This window comes from Eptatretus burgeri, chromosome 7, assembly GCF_056783735.1.
Source record: "Eptatretus burgeri isolate ZD-2024b chromosome 7, Ebu_testis_v1, whole genome shotgun sequence".
NCBI lineage: Eukaryota > Metazoa > Chordata > Myxini > Myxiniformes > Myxinidae > Eptatretus > Eptatretus burgeri.
This window is the reverse complement of record NC_140967.1, coordinates 17,994,876-18,014,608: the sequence shown is the minus strand read 5'-3', so window position 1 is coordinate 18,014,608 and position 19,733 is coordinate 17,994,876. Positions and strand designations below refer to the sequence as shown.

Below are 19,733 nucleotides of genomic sequence, written 5' to 3'. Positions count from 1 at the left end.
ACGATGGTATGTTTCTGTTGTGCTCGAGGATGTGGGTGTCAAGAAATGAAAGAAATATTTTGTTCATGTTAGTATTGATAATAGTTAAAAGGTTAAAAAAAAAAAAAATTGCAGCACAGCTGAAGAACTCATTCATCCGTATGATTAAGAGAAAGATTTAACAAAGGTGTTGTCAGCAGTTGAACATGGGATGTCCACCAGGTGGTGCAAACACCAATGGTACAAGTTTTATTTTCAAGAGGAAACCATGTAATACAACAAACCAGAGAGTTGGTGTCAAAGCCACCCAATGCTCTCCTGTTTATACATTTATCGTTTTTAAAAGACTTGTCTAATGATATTTTTTATAAAGCATTGCAGTGAAATCTGATCCAAATCATTTTAAAGCAATATATGTATTTGTATATTGTAATCAGTAAAAAATAGTGTGGTAGATAAAAAACATAAGAAAGGAAATAACTTGCACCAAAAACTTTAACATTTTCACGCTCACGCCGGGGGTATCGCTATAGCTCTCTGTTCTTCGAACAGGTGAGCTAACAAAACGGGAAGCTTGAAAATAGGAAACTGACAGGTACAGAAAATGCAAACCTGGTTAGACTTGTTTCACTTGGCTGGATGGCCAGAAGAAGCGTTTTGAACATGGCTCGCCATGGAAGCCATAGAAGACCAAATTTCCAGGAGTTTCCAGGACAAAAAGGTTGTTTTCCAGGACTTTTAATGCACATGTTTATGTACAAATAACAATAGATTTTTTCCAGTCGCTTGAACATCAATTTTAATAAAAATCAAAAAATATAATCAATTGTCCAAGCTACTGCGTTTTGATAGAAGAATTCAATAAACATGAATGTTTGGATTAGATGCACGAAGAGAAACTATAAATACAAACAAAATACAACTGTAGTACTATTGAAGCCAAAGAATTCCATAAAATGGGAGTTAGACCGGTCATTTGGAATCGTACGCGACTCCTCCGTGCCCCCCACCCCCCACCCATATTCCCGATTTCGAAAGTCTTCTCACGGACCTTCCATCTGGACATGTTGCTGCAGGTTTTGCGAGTGTATTTCTGGTTTGCAATTCGGGTACAACACTAAAGGATTTGAGGCAGTTTCTGGTTTGTCAAAACTTGTGATGTTGATTGCGAGGATACAAAGTTAAGCCTGGTGTTGGCGCAGTGGTTTGGGCAGCGGCTTGGGATCCAAAAGGTCCTGAGTTCAAGCCCCGTTGGGCCACTGAATAAATACACCAGGGGGTTGACTCAGCCTGTCATCCTTCCGAGGTCGGCGAAATGAGTACCAGTATACTGGGCCGGTGTATACCCCGGTTAAAATAGGTGTACCATATCCCTGTGTCGTAAGAGGCGACCAGGGTTGCGTCAGGAAGGGCATCCGGCATAAAACATGTGCCAAATCACAATGCGGATCATACGGATGATCCGCTGTGGCGACCCCGAACGGGAGCAGCCGAAAGATGAAGAAGAAGAAGATTGCGAGGATACAAAGTTAGCTCCGTACCAAAGTTTTATGACGCAGTGGCTTGTTTTGAATTCCCTGCTGTTAGAAAACAAGCTGTCTAGGTGCTCAGGTGGTATATGAGTCATTTCCCTCATTGTGAGGTAACCACCTGGATTGATGCCAAGGTTCATTTGTACAGGGTGTAAGTTTGGGATGTCCAAATTGCAAGGAGACCATCTATCTGCTCCACAACCCATACTTTCCTCCTATCAATGTGCCATTTTCTTGCAACCTATCAAATTACAAGACCATTAATGTACCAAACAGCAATCAACATATCAAGTGCAAGAAGAGTCAAAATAAAACCCCAAGACAAATTTGAATCTGCCCTGCCCCATCGCTCAGCCGACAACGGCACATGTTACGTTCAAGGATGATGCTTAGATATCACAAACTTACACTCAAATTTTTTTTTAAATACAGAAAATGGAATTCATGAAATTTATAGATTAAATAACAGCGAGAATTACTTTGCAATACGTCACCTATCGATATGATATTTTCCAAGTCCAAAAAGGGCATAAATCTGTGAAAAATTGATGAAACGCCCTGAAGCTCGAACTTGTTCTGTAACTTATCATAATAAAGCCATGTATCAAGTTTCAGTTGAATATGTTAAAGGGTATGTGGGGGGGGGGGGAGGGGGAGTCTGAAAAACCACAGGTGTGACAGATGGATTGATGGAAAGACGGAGAGCACACCTATAGTCCCCTCCAGTGAAACCAGTAAAAACCAGGTGTGGCTAAGGCATCGGAATCGTACTGCCAGCTTCACATCAAAGCAGGAACTTGGAATGATGGGCCAAATGAAGGAAACCCCACATGCAGTGAATGATTAGCAGGGTGGTGAACTTTCCTGACCCTCTCCCATAATAAACCGTTTGAGGATAAAAGCCATAAAACACATTTGCCCGCACTAAAATACAGCTTCTCAAATACGAGGATCGATCGACATTTAATTGAAGTTAGTACTTACACGATGAAGATTTTAATTATATGTTTAGGCACAACGCGTGCAACAGTTGCCAACCTATAGTTGTTCGTCCATGTTCTATCGTTGTTAAATGCGAAGCCTCACGCAAGGAAGCAGCACGTACCATTTTAAGTCTTTGGTATGACTCGGCTGGGGTTCAAACCACCGACCTCCCAGATTCAGAACGTACTCTCCAACCTTTACGCAACCGAGGTCAACACATTCATCAAAATATTTATTTGTAAAACTGGGAAATTATAATTGCTCAGCAGCAGAGGTTACCACTCCTCTACATGACAGCCAAGAGTCCCGAGACCCTAAAGGTACACACACTCACCTCGAAGCTGTCTCACCTGGCTTTGAATCCTGACCCAGCTATAAAACTCAGAATAATATTCTGTAATGCTTCATAAGTATGAAATAATCAAATGATGGAGCAGTGCTACAAGTAAATAAATCAGTTTTCAGAAAATAAATTAACACAATCGATGAAAACGTTTTGTTTTTGCTTTTGTTTTACTTTGAGTACTTCCACAAAAATCGCATACTTTTAGTTTCAGATATCATTAGTCATGGACACGGGCGTGTCAAACATAATTATTTGTTAGAAGTTTATAATAAGGAAGAAGCAAGCGTACCCCAAAGTGATTACGTCACCAGAAGTCCACAGTTGCTTTCTTGTATCAGAGAAATACAGAATTCAAAACTAGAATAGCACTCGGTGGAGCACATACCTCTGCTTGGCTGAAAAGTTTACGTTTTGTGTCCCACCGGTAGACCGGATCTGCATCTGGACCTGAAGCAAAATCGAATCGGCTTGTTCTCGTCACCTATTCAGCACATCCACCTAGTTTTGTCCGAATCCGTCCACAGCTTTTTGAGACATCGTGCGATATATCGTTTTTGGCTGTTGGGTCTCTCACTTTTTTGAGACATCGTGCTACTTTTTGAGACATCGTGTCCACAGCTTTTTGAGACATCGTGTCCACAGCTTTTTGAGACATCGTGCTACTTTTTGAGACATCGTGTCCACAGCTTTTTGAGACATCGTGTCCACAGCTTTTTGAGACATCGTGCTATATATCGTTTTTGTCCCTATCTCTCACTGGTGAAGAATCACTTAAAATTCTCGGATCTGGATCTTCACCAAAATCTAATCAATTCGTCCTTGTCACACACCCAAGTTGGCCAACAAGTTTCATTAACCTTTCATTAACTTTTCGAGTTACCCTGTTCAAAGACAGACAGACAGAGGTGAAAACATAACCTTCACCTTCAATGGTGGAGGTAGTCCAGTGCCTTCAGAAAGTATTCACACCCCTCACCTTTCATCACATTCTGTTATTATAGCCTGAATTTAAAATGGATTACATTTAAAATTTTTGGTACCGATCTACACAAAATACCCCACAATGAAAAAGTGAAAACATGTTTTTAGAATCTTTTTACAAATTTATTCAAAACTAAATAAAGAAACATCTAATTTACAGAAGTATTCAACCCCCAAAGGCAATACTTTGTCGAAGCGCCTTTTGGCAGCAATTTACAGCTTCGAGTCTTCTTGGGTATGTCTGTATCAACTTTTCACATCTGGATTTGGGGATCTTCTCCAATTCTTCCTCACAGATTTTCTCAAGCCCTGTCAAGTTGGATTGGGAGCGTCGGTGAACAGCAATCAAGTCTTTCTACAGATTCTAAATGGGATTCAAGTCTGAGCTTTGGCTGGGTCACTCAAGGACTTTCACGTTCTAGTTCTGAAGCCATTCCAGTGTTGCGTTGTCCGTATGCTTGGGGTCATTGTCCTGTTGGAACATATATCTTTTCCACGGTTTAAGGTCATTTGCACTCTGAAGCAGAACCTGTGGAAAGACTTGAAGATTGCTGTTCACCGAAGTACCTCATTCAACTTGACAGAGCTTGAGCAAATCTGCAATGAAGAATTGGAGAAGATCCCCAAATCCAGATGTGCAAAGCTGATACAGACGTACCCAAGAAGACTCGAAGCTGTAATCGCTGCCAAAAGGTGCTTCGACAAAGTATTGCCTTTGGGGGTTGAATACTTAATGACACAAGATATTTCCGCTTTTTATTTTTGATAAATTTCTATCAATTTCTAAAAACACGTTTTCACTTTGTCATTGCCGGGTATTTTGTGTATATCGGTGACAAAAAAATTTAAACTCAGGCTGGAACTCAACAAAATGTGACAAAAGTCGAGGGGTTTGAATACTTTCTGAAGGCGATGTATATAACAAGAGGTTTGTTTCAACGTGGATTAATAAAGAGGAAGCACAGTCAGCTCAGTTTAACTTACGCAAAGATCACACATTCTTAAAAGGTCACACCGGTTTAGAAGATATTTTACAACAATTTATCAGAGTGTGAAACTTTCACAGAACGATGTTTGATCGCACACATTTGTTTCACGACATCATAATCAGGTTGCGTAGATGAAGGAGAGTCTGGAAAACCATTCTCGATTATGGTTGATATTTTAAAGTGTCTGGGTCTTGGTGAACAACGGCTAATCCCAAGCATCTTGTTAACCAAATTAAAAGCCATTGGCAGGAAGATGATTTTTTTTTGCACTTAAAGCCTAATGGCTGGGACGAACGAGTGAGACCTTTCCCACCAAGGCGACATGGCGAGAAGGAAGCTCACAAAGCTTTAAAAAAAAATAATTAATTATTGACTTGATAAACACCTGATAAACTTGATGTCAACACAAAAACGAGGTCAGAACCTGACACCAAACAGGTACATTTAATTATTTGCGGCACTTAGACACACCTGAGCGATGGCCATGGATCCTTGTGCGTCCAAAGTCAAAGCTGGGCGAGGTGGGAAACCAAAGCAAAAAAAAGGAACTGCGAGCAGGGACAAATGGTATGGAGATAACGGGAGGGAATGGAAAGTGCAGTTGTGGTGAGGAGGCTGAAAATTGTCGCCCAACACAGAGGTCGCACCCAGGGACATGGCACGCTCTCGGCCAATGACTGGCGGTGCCTGGGCGACTCCTTTCCTCCAGCAGTGCTGTAATCCTTGACGTCTCGCCACCCCTTGAGAATTAGCTCGACTATCCGTGATGACTCGACCCACACTTTGTCCTGCTCTTCTTGACCAACTCTTGAACCAACTCAAACAGGATTTCTTGGCCCACCTTTTCTTGGGGTGAGCCAAAGAACGCTCCTCACAGCCGAATGTCTCTTTCCTGGGCGTTGGAAGGAAGATCTCTTTGTCGCCCTCCGCATCACCCGGGGTGGTGAGTTAGCCCCCAAGGTGATGTGGGTCGGTGGAAGCATGGGGAAAATAATAACTAAAATTACAACAAACGGGGCGTGGGGAAAAGTGATCGGTCGGACACGTGGCCACTCTATCTCCATGATACTTGGCCAACAAACAAGGATTGGGGGGGGGGGGGGTTCTACCACGATTCTGGCTGACAATGCTTGTTCTAATTTAATCAAAAGGGGAATAACCGGCAAAATGTACAAAATGGTGAAGGATGATTTCGGAAGTGGGCTCAAGAGAATTGGCGAGGTGTTGGGCCAGAGGAGACGGGTGACATCATTGACCACTTGGGCTGCTGCCGGCATGTCGGACCATTTACACAATGACACCCGAGTGTACAACACCCGTTTGGAGGCAACACCTCGACGTGAGCAAAGGGCCTGATCCGTATGTTGGCCGTTTACAAGTGCATGGGTAGCAACAACTTTCCTGCTCATCATCCTCAATGATATTGTCCGAGGTTTGAGCGGAAGTGGAATTTTATGACCAATTACTCAATTGGCCATAAACGTCCTTTTTGACGAACAATCGAAAGGCCCTTAAATAGCATCCAAGCTTTATAATGACGTCACGCATTCGTGTCACGTGCAGATGCCGCCATCTTTGAGGTAAAAAAAACAGTGAGCATCATGGGAAATGTGACGTCGGCCAAAAAACAAAATATTGCCCGGACGTCCCAGCAGGAACACATACGGAGCAGAACATTGTGATAATATAATTAAATTAAACCGGTAAATAAATAAATAAATCCACAAAATCGACGGGGAAAATAATTAAAATTCGTTTCGCTTGCTCTGGTAAAGTTTGTAATTGGACTTTTTCGTCCGCCTCGATCCCGCGCAAATTTTGTTGGGTCGAAGACCTTGCCGCAACAGCACATGACGTCACTGAAGAAGTGAAACGATAAAAACTGCTCGTTTACTCCTAAATTTACAACAATCAGCAGCTCACAGGTCGATCCACGAAGCATGATGACATGTTGTTAATTATTAAATTGAACGAACCCTGAAAGAACAACTTACCGTTCATCATGGTGAACGAATTCAAACGCAAGGATGAAGCTTTTGGGTCGAAACGACCGTTTTTATTTCCTTTTTTTAATGTATGCAAAGGTGGGCGTCGCTAAAATGTTTGACGATAACGAACATGTAAATACCTCGAGTTGCAGAACCTGAAGTTCGCTGAGAAAAGCGAAAAAAATAAGAGTCGCCATGAATATCAAGGGGGAGGGGTTAGCTTCGAGAGTGGGCGGAGACACGGTGAGGTGGGCGTGGCTCTTTGGGAGCACCCTCAAGGGGAGAGCGGTTCGCTTCGGGAGTGGGCGGAGACACGGTGAGGTGGGCGTGGCTCTTTGGGAGCACCCTCAAGGGGAGAGCGGTTCGCTTCGGGAGTGGGCGGAGACACGGTGAGGTGGGCGTGGCTCTTTGGGAGCACCCTCAAGGGGAGAGCGGTTCGCTTCGGGAGTGGGCGGAGACACGGTGAGGTGGGCGTGGCTCTTTGGGAGCACCCTCAAGGGGAGAGCGGTTCGCTTCGGGAGTGGGCGGAGACACGGTGAGGTGGGCGTGGCTCTTTGGGAGCATCCTCAAGGGGAGAGCGGTTCGCTTCGTGAGTGGGCGGAGACACGGTGAGGTGGGCGTGGCTCTTTGGGAGCACCCTCAAGGGGGGAGCGAAGTCCTGCTCCGCGTGGCATCGCAGGTGATGTCGGGTCATGGTCGCTAGACAGTGTTGCATTAGCGAAAGGATCCATGTTGAACGGAGTAAGTCAGGAAGATATAATATATTTTACACCGATGAAGTATTTCCACCATTTTATAGTCAAAGAAATGCTGATGCTTCTTGATTTATACACATGATGATGATGATGATGATGATGATGATGATCCCTGAGTGTGGAGGTTAAAATTCCGAACATTAATAAAAGGATTTTTTTTAATCTTTCCGAGAGACCATACAACTCATTAACTCATTAATGAATATTTTCAGTAACGTGTTACGTCATCGACACGATGATGTCATCAAATGAACGGACACCTTTCAGGGCTTTCCTTCCAAATCCATGGAAATCCAGTTTTATCAGAAATTCTATAAATGTAGGTTTTCCTCGTGTTTGAGTCACAAGAACGATTTGTTCCACAACCTCGGTCTTCTGGATGCATCACCGGCTCTGTGAATAGCACATCATCCCTGCAGTTGGTGGGAGAGCTGCGGTTTGGATACAGCACAGGCAAGATGGTCCACACGGCCTTGTTAATGACAGAGATGGCAATGATTTTAATTTCCTGACCTGATGATAAACTGTGCTGTTGGTGCTTCCCACGTGACGCGTTGTTGCATCACGGAGTACGCCGTCCCTCCGGTGGACGTCAAGCCGGTTGTCCCGTCTGCCAGCATCGGCTGGTGGAAGTTGAAAGATCCTACGAGGATATGGTAGAAATTAAAGATTCCACTCAAAATACATCTACCTTCAGGTGATCAAGTAAGACGATATAAACGGCGTGAGTAAAATCCAGTGGCCCACGCTCGATGACTTGGAAGCAACCAGACTGAACTTTAACCCAGATAGCTAAAGGAGGAGGAGGAGGAGATTGGGACCATACTCTGTGCAGAGCGTTGGTGCTGGCAAAGCAGTCTCCTTGGCTTTTGGGCACAATCCTGGACGGGTCGCCACTCCGACACAGTATACCAGCAAGCTGGCACTCATTTTGCCCTCCTCGGAAGTATGACAGGCAGAGTCAACCCCACCTGGTATTAATTCAACAGCCGAGCAGGATTTGAACTCAGGACCCGAGGATCCAAAATCCACCACCTTAACCATTAAGCCAACACCAGGTAGATAAAGTAGCTGAAGGACAAAGCAGATATCTACTATCTTTCTATCCAAGCCGAACAGGGACCTGACTTGCACGTTTCCAAATCCAAAGCATCACCTATGAGAGGTGTTCGCATACATACGTTCATGAACATCAAACAACACATTCCTTCGTGCGTGAACAATGTCCAATGCCCAGATGAGTGACTCCAGTGAGGCATCATTTCCCCCTCCGCAGTAATTCATAGTTCAGGTGTGTCCGCATCGTGGTACTCTCCCCGAAGGAACGTCGGGCATCCGAGTTATACGAACCAGACTCAAATCTAGTCCAACACGCACTAACGTACCTGATTTTGGGGCCTGTCTTGGAACTTCATATCTCATTTGTAGAACATTTTATACACCCCACGTTTTTATTTTTCTACTGGAATCCAAAAATCGAGGCTCATGAAAGAGCGAGGTGACGGAGAATAACAAGGCAATGTAGCAACAGTTTAACCAGGGTTAGATACAACAAGTCAGGGAAAGAGAGAGACCACTGAGGGGAGGGTAGGAAACACAGCAACCTGCAAATAAGATGTTTGGACTCGTTAGGGTTAATCGGGGCAGAAAAGATCACAGGCAAGGTGATTCATCAGTGTGTGTGTGCCGTCCCTCGGATGCACGTGAAACGGGCATCCCGTCTGTCGACATTAGTTGGTGGACGCTAAAGATCCCGCGGTGTCCTTCGTGAGGAGTAGGCGAGCTATCACCAGCACCCCGAACAAATTACAAATTCCTGTCCTCACCTCAGTCAAATGTCAGACCCAGCAGATGGGTCGTGAAATGGGCTAAAAATTTCCCCAGCCAATCCCACAAGAATAAGGGAATAACTGTGGCCAGTCAAGAAGAACAAGAAAACGAATAATTAGAAGAATAAGTGGTTATCTTTCCTTGTAAATTCTTCTTTATGAGGACACATCTTCGGAATGGATATCCACATTGGGAAAGGGCTCTGGGCTGCTGTACTATCGGAAGTTTAAGGGTGAAGTCGAATCACAATAATTGGACATCGTTTTAGTTTCAAGATCACCACTGAGCCAAGAACTTATCCACGGATGGCACGCGCAGACGTGGCATAATGTTCACGAAGTACAACCTGGTCAGGTAGAAAGACGAGGTGATGGTCGAGCAGACATTTATTTCTCATTTTCATCGTTAGCTTTAGGTCTCGGTCTCGGTCTCGGTCTCGGTCTCTCTCTCTCTCATACAAAGTTTAAAATTTTATGTTTGGACAAACTTTTCATTCCCCATCTGGATGTATTACCGGAGAGGTACAGCTGACCCTTTCTTAATTATATCAATGCAGGTTCACAAGTACATGAAAGGTGAAGTCAAGTAATGGCGAAAGTATTTACAGAAATGTTTCTGCAAATTGAATGAAAATGACAATGTGGTGCTTCATCAAGCTACCCCTCCCCCACCCCCCAAAAAAGGCGAAGCACCCGACGAGTTTGTCGGGTAGGAATCGAACCCACGCTGTCCAGCTCCAAGGTGAGTGTGCTGCCTTGAATGTCCTGCCAGCCTCGATTTGGCTTCTTTTTTTTTTTTTTTTTTTTACTTTTAAGGTAAAGGAAGAAAGTGACCGACTGCTCGAGCTTCGGTGCTGCCATCGAGTTTGTTCCAATCACAATCTCCTCTTGAGAACACGCGCTTCGAGGAAGTGGCATGGACGTCATGCGAATCCAACACTGAAAGCCTCTTGAATATTTCACCACAAAGCAAAAAGGTTCACTTAATGAATCACCGCATTGTCATTTCTTTTGAATGACATGTGACGTGGTTGAAATCTGTGGTTTACAGACAATATGACACAAAAGTAGAGAAATGACCATTTTGGTCATCATAGTTCAACCTTACACAAGTATTTCTGGTATGTATTTATTTATGAGATGTAGCCCCACGAAGAAAACCAGCAACCTTTTCGAAAAACAGAAGTGCCCACCTGGTGATGTAGTTGTAGAGAAGACTTATAAAAGGTCTGGATGACGATGCACCGAAACGGCTTTGAACATTCCATTAAGTATGAAGCAGCATCGAAAAATGCTTCCTGACCTATTCATTGATAATAACCAAAATATCTTTACGGATTAAGCAAACAAAAAAAACAAGCAGCAATGTTGTTCATCAACAGAGGTGATATTTACTTTTCAAGGAAGTGATAATTAGACAAACGTCACAAAGAACAATCACACCATGACAAAAACAAAATTAGAACAGCATTCGGGAGAGCGGACACCTCTGCCAGGCTGAAAAGTTTACGTTTTGTATCCCACTGATCGGCCAGATCTGCATCCGGACTTAAACCAAAGTCTAACAGCTTCTCCTTGCTTCCCACGACGGTTAGCATACCTCCATCAACATCCTGATGGTGTCATCCATGACTCACGTAGTTTTCCATTTGTTCGAAGCCGTCGCATCCCAGGTGGCCAACGACGCCGGACCCACATTGCCAGATCATGAACCATGTTGAAACCAGCATCGTTGGCTACTTTGGGTAAGAGTACGTCATGACGTGCAGGGTAAACTTCTTGTAAAGTAAAATTATCACAGGGGATTAAAAAAAAAAAGTGTCCATTTAACTATTTAAATCAATGCTCCCTCAAAAAGTCTTTACATGCAAGAACAGGTCAGCACTCGCAATTGTTGCAATTGGTGAAACATTTGTCCTCAAATTAGGGATTAGGTCAATTCACTGCTGCACTCAATGTAGCCATTAAAGTAGTCTTTGCAAGCACAGGATAGAACAGAAAATGACAGTAATTGTGTACAAAATTAGACTCGAAAGACTTAAAACATCTAAAAACTTATAAAATGGTGGAAGGACCCGTAGGTCACCAAGTTCAACAGGCGACAGCGGTGTGGAAAATTACAAACTGGGACGTAGCGGTCTCAATGAGCTACCAGGGTGTATTTGCAATCGCTCACAAAACCCCATCCCCGACTTGTATCAGAGAGATAACTGTTATTGGGAATTTTTTTAAAAAACGACAGAGCAAAAACAAATAGTGGCAAGCTGTTTGTTCATGGACGGACATGTCGTGTCACAATGTGTCACATGGGGCATATCTGTCTGGGTTCAGGTCATTTCCCCTGCCTGAACGAGCACTTTAGATATGGGGCTGGCCATGGAAAAACACCAGGAACAGACTCAGCGAGGAGTTCTTTCAACAGTCAGGAACAATTATAACCAGTTTCACTCTCATGGAAATTAAATACACAAGGGAAGGGAAGACGCATGCACAAAGGGAGTTCAACTCACCTCACACAGCCTTTACAGGTGCAATGGCAGTTCAAGGTGCTCTTGAAATTAAAAAAAAATAAGCAAATCAAAGCTCATGGAAGAGCAAGGTGGCAGAAGATTTCCAAAAAAAACTGGCAGAGGGGTACAGGGGGTCTCAGGTAAACAGCCCAAGAAAGGGAATGAATGAACAGGAAGAGAGACAGAGAGGAAACAAAGGAACGTACAAGTAAGAGGGTTAGGGTGATCATAGTCGTCATCATGTATCATACTTTATGCAGAGTGTTGGTGCTGCTGAAGCAGTTAGTAGGCTTCAATCTTGGTCAGGTCACCACTCCATCTCAGAAAGTCAAGGCAGAAATTTGGAATTTGTCAATGGTGCCGGCAATAGCTCACCGACTCTTTGCGACGGACACCGTGGGATCTTTAATGTCCAAGAACTAACGTCGGTAGACGGCATGCTCAGTTTAACTTACATTTGAGGGACGGCACACACAATTTTATTAAACGTATACTTTTGGGATTTATAGTCGAGGCTCATGGAAGAGCTAGTATTAGTACACCAAACGGATCAGGAAACAACTGGACAAAAGGAACAGTTCAGAGAGGGGGAGGGGACACCAATGGCAGAATTGAAGGCTAAGATTGAGGGACATTTGGACAAACAATGGGTGTGGGAAGGAATGAGGGGCAGGGGGAGGATGCATGGGGTGGACAAGATGGATACAAAAGGAAACTTTAAGGTGGGAAAACTGGAAATTTGGAAGGAGGAGGGATTGGGGCGGGACGGGGAGGGGTTAACGAGCGGAGAGAAGATCATTGTTTTGGAATGGAGACAATCTGAGATGGTGGTGAACACCTGTCTTAAAAACCTGGAGTGAAGAATGAGATTGAAGAGAATGTGGAAGTTGGCTCCACAGGTGGGGGAAAAAAAACGAGGAACAAATGAGTAGAGGTGAGCAGTGATTCTGGATTTGGAGAGTTTCACCAGAAGGATTTAGAGTGGAAAGTGAGAGCCCATGCACTCAGCTTCATCTCGGAAGATTACAACGATCTTGAGGGCCTTGGTTTCCACAGCATCAAGCTGAGCAAGCTGTAAGGCAGGGGAGCCAGCCCAGAGAGGAGAGCAGTACTCCATCAACCTGCGGGTGAAGGCCTCGTGGGTGGATCGGGGTTCCGGTATGCCAAGGAAGGACTTTGTACGATAGAGAAGGCTCAGTCGGCGGCTGGCTTTGGAGGCCAACTTTGAAATGTGGTTTGTCCGAGAAAGATCATATCTGACAGTGAAACCCAGGAGTTTGAATGACCGAACCTCCTCAAGATGATTGTGAATAAAGTAAATCGGAGGGTTGCCAGACGGTACTTTCGGAGAGGGATAGTGAGAGTGTGGGATTTTTCAGGACTGAAAAGAGATATTCCAAGTGTTTGACCATCTTGTGATTTTTCCGAGGTCTGAAGAGAGGGAAGAGGCTGCAGCCTATCTGTCTGAAGGATGAGGGTGAAGTCATCAGCAAATACGTAAAGAGGATTTTACAGAGAGTTAGTCCATTGATGAAACTAAAAGTCACAGACCGGTTGAGGAATTACCCTGGCTGCCTGTGAAAGCGATAACATTGATGAATCACCCTGCTGTGAACCACCGGAATGACAATTTATAGCTGGGTCAGGATTCAAACCCAGGCTCGAGAGCCAACAGGCGAGTATGCGTACCACTGGGCCATCCTGCCGGCTCAAGAGTTAGGCTAGGTTGGGTGAATATGGATAAAAGGGAACTCAGGGAGAGATGAGAGATGACATGAGATGACGGTGCACTTCTTGTTTGAAGCCTGTGACAGCACGCTTATCAGTTCCACTGGTTTGCGTTCTTTATTCCAACCCGTGCTTTAAGTTCTTCAATATGTCAACATCATGCCACCCAGGTCTGAGCAGGCCGAAGATGAAAAAAAATCACAACGTGAATCGAAGGGCACTCGGTAGAGCGCATACCTCCACCACGTAATGCCTGATCCACGAGAACATATCGAGTCTAAAACATTTATGAAATATCATGCTAAAGAGAAATATATCGTTTTGGCCCGATCTCTTAATGGTGACGAATCACTTTAACAATTAAATAATTCTCGTGTCCAGATCCGGATTCGGATATTTACCAAAATTGAATAAATTCGTTGTGGTCACAAACCCAACCCTCCCACCAAATTATATCCGAATCCTTTCATTAACTTTTCGAGATACCCCATTCACAGACAGACAGACAGACAGACAGACAGAGGTAAAAACATAACCTCCACCTTCAATGGTGGAGGTAATCCAGTGCCGGACTACCAGTGGACTACCACACCCAGTGGAGGAAGTCCCACCAAATTTAATCCGGATCCGTCCACAAGTTTTTGAGATGCACACACACAGACAGACAGACAGACAGATAGACAGACAGAGGAGTGAAAACATAACCTCCTTCACCTTCGGTGGCAGAGGTAACAAGTCTGGACTGAACAGGGAGTGATTGTAGGACTTCATAAACCACCAACATCTTGCATTAACCTGATTGAATTACAAAGGAGAATGAATGAAAGCTTCAAAACTTCTCACAATGATATTGTGACAGACTCCAGAGACAACCACGATTCAAATAAAGATGTAGGGATGGTTTCACATGGTAATTTCTTGTAACCATCCCGACCTCGTTTACATGCTTTTTGGAGTAACATCCCGACATCCTTTTTCATTAAAAATGGTTATTTTTATTTTTATTACTTGTCCACTTGAACACTGTTCATGAACTCTCTAGTTTACCTTTCACCACCGAAGGTGAAGGACGTCATGCTTTCACCCCTGTCTGCCTGTCTGTCTGCCTGTCTGTCTGTCTGTCTGCCTGTCTGTGTGTGTGCAGGATATCTCAAAAGTTGTGGACGGATCTGGATGAAATTTGGTGGGCAGCTTGGGTGTGTGACGAGGATAAACTGATTACATTTTGGTGAAGATCTGCATCAGGATCCGACTACTAGAATTTTAAGTGATTCCTCACCATTGAGAGATAGATCACTTGTGGACCCGAAGTTAAGTGCCGGGAGAAAGGGAGGATTTTGCTTTTATTTATTATTTTTCCCTTTTTCGTTTTTGTGTCCGAGTGTGGAGGCGCCTCGAATAGGGAATTAGATTTAGTTTGCCTCATGTTCCATTTTTACTATTTCTACCTTGAATCATTACCATTGTAAATATTTGATTTTTCATTAACAACCTGTATTTAAGATGTTTGTATCTGTTGTGCGTTCGAGTATAAAACCCTTGTGTTACCGTGCTGGTGAACGCCTCTGGTACGTCCTAACCGTTAACCGTCCCCCGTGCGCTATAATCTCCGAGGATCACGTGTTCGCCTCCAAGGAAAACCGCTCAGCGATCCGGCCTGGTCGGTGATAATCGCCCGTCCACGACAATTGGGTCGGGGGAATTAACCTAACCGCCAGAACCGCGACAATATTCATTCTTGCCACCTGTCCATAGAAGCCAGCTTTGTGAAGGGAAAGGGTATTGTTTATTGATGAAGCCACCTTGTTGGACTTGCAGGGACATCCCAAACCAGTGTCCTGCTTGCCCAGGTGCTGAGTTTGGATGGACGACCTGATCTGGGTATAGTCTGGGTGGTACGATACGTGCTCCACTTCTCAATGATGGATTTCACCGTACTCAAAGGGATAATGAGTGACTGAAATCTTATCATAACCCTCTCCTGAGCGATGCTTCTCCACCACTTTATGTCTGACTTCTTTGGAAAGCTCCTTGGTCTTCATGTTTGCCTTGTTGGTTGACTCAGTGAGTTGCACCTTTAAACTCCTCAGATAAGTGGGGGAGATTAATTTTTAAGTTAAACCACTGATTACATACAGGTGAAACCTATTACACTTATTTTGTAACCTTTCCAACAAATAATTTACTCCTGGAGTGATTTAGGGTGAATTAGGCAAAGGGGTTGAACACTTATGTAACTGAGAATCATCTGATTTTTTTTTGTTAATCAAACTTATTCACATTTCATCTGTATTTGTAAACTTTCTCATTTTGGAGTAGTTTGCAAAGACTCTATATATTCAATTTGATTTAAAAGCATCATGAAAAAATCTCAGATGACATCAAAATGTGAAAACTTTGGAGGGGGGGGGGAAGGTGAATACTTTTGCAGGACGCCGTGTCGGAGTACAAGATCTCTGACAACAACATCGGCCACTTTGGCTTGGATTCTAGAGGCAAAGTGGATAAAAGGTTATGTGATGTTATAAAAGGTTATGTGATGTTATAAAAGGTTATGTAATGCTTCACCACACATTTGCCTGTTTGTGGTGAGGATGTTGAGGTCGTGGAGAGATTCATTTACCTTGGCAGTGAAATTCATGTCTCTGCTGGTTATGAGTCAGAGGTCAATAGACGTCTGGGTCGGGCCTGGGGAGTCATGGATTCACTGGATCATGGCGTGTGGCGCTGCCGGTACCTGTGCGGGAGGACGAAAGTCCGAGTCTTCAGGTCCTTGGTGCTTCCAGTCTTTCTCTATGGATGCGAGACTTGGACTCTGACCAAGGATCCGAGATGGAGACTTAATTCGTTTGGTACCAGGTCTCTTCGGAGAATCCTTGGCTATCGCTGGTCGGACTTTGTGTCCAACTAGCGGTTGCTGAGGGAGACTCAAATGAGATTTGTTACCTGCATAGTCCGTGAGTGTCAGCTGCGGCTGCACGGACATGTGGCTCATTTTCCTGACGCTGATCCTGCTCACCAGATTCTCTCGGCGAGTGGGCCTCGTGAGTGGAGGAGGCCAATGGGCTGACCACGTTCCTCGTGGTTGCAGTAGGTTTATCAGCATCTCAAGGAGATGGGGATGGACCAGGCATCTGCCTGGGGGATGGCCAGACGGAAGCCCCTGGAGTACCGGCAGAAAGAGGACGCAGCGACGCGCTGCTCTGGCACATGCTCCTATACCTGACCTGAATGTTTTATTAAACCTCTCACATTGTCCATTCTGCTCCAGATGGTAAGGTCCATTTCTTGTCTTGACAATCCCGTAAACAACACAAAGTTATTGTATCACCTCAACCTCAAAATTCCTTCTTTGGTCAATGAGGAACCATTTTGGGGCACCATGCCGAACAAACCACTCCTTGACTCGTGTGTGTGTGTGTGTGTGTGTGTGTGTGTGTGTGTGTGTGTGTGTGTGTGTGTGTGTGTGTGTGTGTGTGTGTGTGTGTGTGTGTGTGTGTGTGTGTGTGTGTGTGTGTGTGTGTGTGTGTGTGTGTGTGTGTGTGTGTGTGTGTGTGTGTGTGTGTGTGTGTGTGTGTGTGTGTGTGTGTGTGCTCCATTTTTCACTGCCTGGTCCCTTGTTGCAACTGCCTGGGTGAACATATCAGAAAGGACCGGCACGTTTCAGGTTGAACATTCCTTTTTCTAACAGAGTGAAGTCCATTGCAATGATCTTGAGTGGTCTCTTCATAATTAATGACCCAATGGAGATTTGGAGGTTTTTGTCTGCCTTGCCCAACATGCATCAACTCCACTTGGAACAGCAGTCGGTCATATCCCCAGCAATAACATCAATGGCCAGTAACATTTGTTGACAAGCAAAGCTCATGTCCGTTCAGGCCCTTGATGACCAATCTTGTCATGGACAGCTGCAAGAACTTTCGGTGTGGAGTTGCTGACAGGAGCACTTGTTTAACAGCCTCTCCATGTCGACACATCGTTCAGGAGTACACCGTTTCCTTCAATGTTTAACCACATTGCTCTCTTCCTTTCAAAAATAAATTGTGTTTGCTCTCCTTGATGGAAGTCTCTGTTGATTCTTCAATGTGCAGATGCGACTGATGTCATTGTTCCTTTGAAGATTATGAAGCTCTGTTTGGGGAAGACTATGTATAGCTTTGACGACACCACGGGCTCGAGAGGGATTCGATGAGGTGTTGTTCAAGTTTTCTCAGACCAAACTTTCCCAACCAGTTCAGAGATTTTGGTTCACAACTCCCTTGGAAGAGAGGAGAGGACCAGTCCTTTCAAACATCACCGGTGACCGTTGCCTATTTGAGTCCGTGAGTCTCCGGTGTGTGTGCTCAACCTTCCTACTAAGAGAGTCTGCATTTCTGTTCGATTTTCCAGATCAATACCGAATTTGCAAGTCGAACTGGGCGAACTCACCAACCCATCTCATTTCAGATGCACCCAATTTTACTGCGGCTTTGATGTAACAAAGTGGGTCATTGTCAGTGAACGCTACATTTGGCACCGATCAACATCTCCCTGTATTTCTCTGAAACATCCCACTTCAAGGCTAAAAGTTCCAGTTTCGTGCTACGAGAGCTTTCCGTGTTAAGTTCCTTCGGCCCGAGAGATCTACTGGTGAAACTGATCACAACGCATCGGTTCTCCTATCCCTGAGAAAGAACTGCACCTAACCCAAGATGACTGGCATCCCCCTCAAAGAGGAAATTTCTGGCTAGGTCAGAAAATCCTAAAATTGGGTCGTCTGTGAATTTATCCTTCAGCTTAGCCATGACTTCATCGCAGACGTCATCCCAAGTATCAAGTCCTATAATGGCTCATGAGCTTTCCTGCCTTTCCTTCCTTTGCCAGCTCCATCCCGCAAGGCGTGCAGTCGTTCTGCAATTTTGGTAAAGTTTTTCACAAATCTCCTGTAGTATCCCACCATCCCTAAAAATCCATGAACTTCGGATTCAGTGTTGGTTTTCAGTCATTTATGAAATGCAACAGTTTTATCTGGATCTGAAAGAACCCCTTCTCTCGAGGCAAGGTGTCCTGAGTTCAGTAGATGTGTCTTGAACATCTGGCACTTCCTTGGTTTGACCCCAAGGTCGAATCGCTTTAACCTTCCGAGGATCTTGTCGAGATGACCCAACGTTTCTTGGTAAGTTCTTCCAGAATGTCGTCAAGGCAGAACCGTGATGTTTGGACATTCTGATCTCCAAAGATTCTGTCCATCAGTCTCATGAATGTACGTAGAGCTCCTGTTTTTCCAAAGGGAAAATGTGTATGCTCGTATAAGCCTCGTGTGTCCAACATGAAAAGCGGTCTTCTCAAAATGTCCTTTACTCTCACAAGAATTTGTTTAAAACTGTGGGACAAGACAACATTGCAAAAGTATGCTGCACCTTTCAGGACATCAAAGGTCTCTCCTATTCGTGGTTGATGATGAGCATCCTTTTCTATTCCGACATTCAAAGTTCTATAGTGGCAACATAACCTGAGCAATCCCATCCATCTTACGCACAAGTACCACTGGTGATGTGTCCAGGCTCGAAGACTCTCAGATTATACCAGTATCCAACGATTGTCTCAAATAATCACACACCTCCTGCCACTGGTGTGGTGGCACACTTCTGAGTTGTCCTCACCCGAACGTTCATCTCCTCTCATGATTCAGTGTTCGATAGCAGAGCAAAAACCGTTTGGCTCGAAGTTGTGTTAATCGTCTCTGCTGATCAACATCCAGCTCCATGCCAACATTCATTTGCAACAACAGCTACAAACTACTTTTGGTTGACAAAACGTATACGTCATAACTGTCTTTAACGACAGCCTCATTTGATCCACGTGACACACCGTCAACGTCTGGCTCCATCTTTTCAGGTCCAAGAATTCCTATCGGCGTTGTGACCTTGATGTAAACGTCAGTGATTTGTGGTTCGTGTTAACTCCAACAAGTTAGTGATTTGTACCGGAATTCGAGCACATCGATCCACAGTTACTAATGAAGGTCCCAATTGAAGTCCGGTACGGCAACACCAATTACCTCCACAAGCACCGTGAACTGCTTTCCACCAGATGGTCACGCAGATCCTTCGATGGGCTGTCCTGGCATTGA

At 44.4% G+C, this 19,733-nt stretch overlaps 1 protein-coding gene across 3 annotated transcripts in view; it reads right to left on the bottom strand.

Moving 5' to 3' along the window:
- The window catches only part of LOC147022759 (uncharacterized), a 59,815-nt gene extending 52,855 nt beyond the window's left edge, over positions 1 to 6,960 (bottom strand). Inside the window, exon 1 of one of the 3 annotated variants that reach the window (XM_085887552.1) lies at positions 6,940 to 6,960. Coding sequence is in view for 1 of the 3 variants with exons in the window: in XM_085887551.1 (XP_085743677.1) it covers positions 6,806 to 6,815 (10 nt within the window). In the remaining 2 variants the exon portion in view is untranslated. The other 2 variants (XM_085887551.1, XM_085887553.1) reach the window with 2 other exon arrangements.
- Positions 6,961 to 19,733: the final 12,773 nt, after the last annotated feature.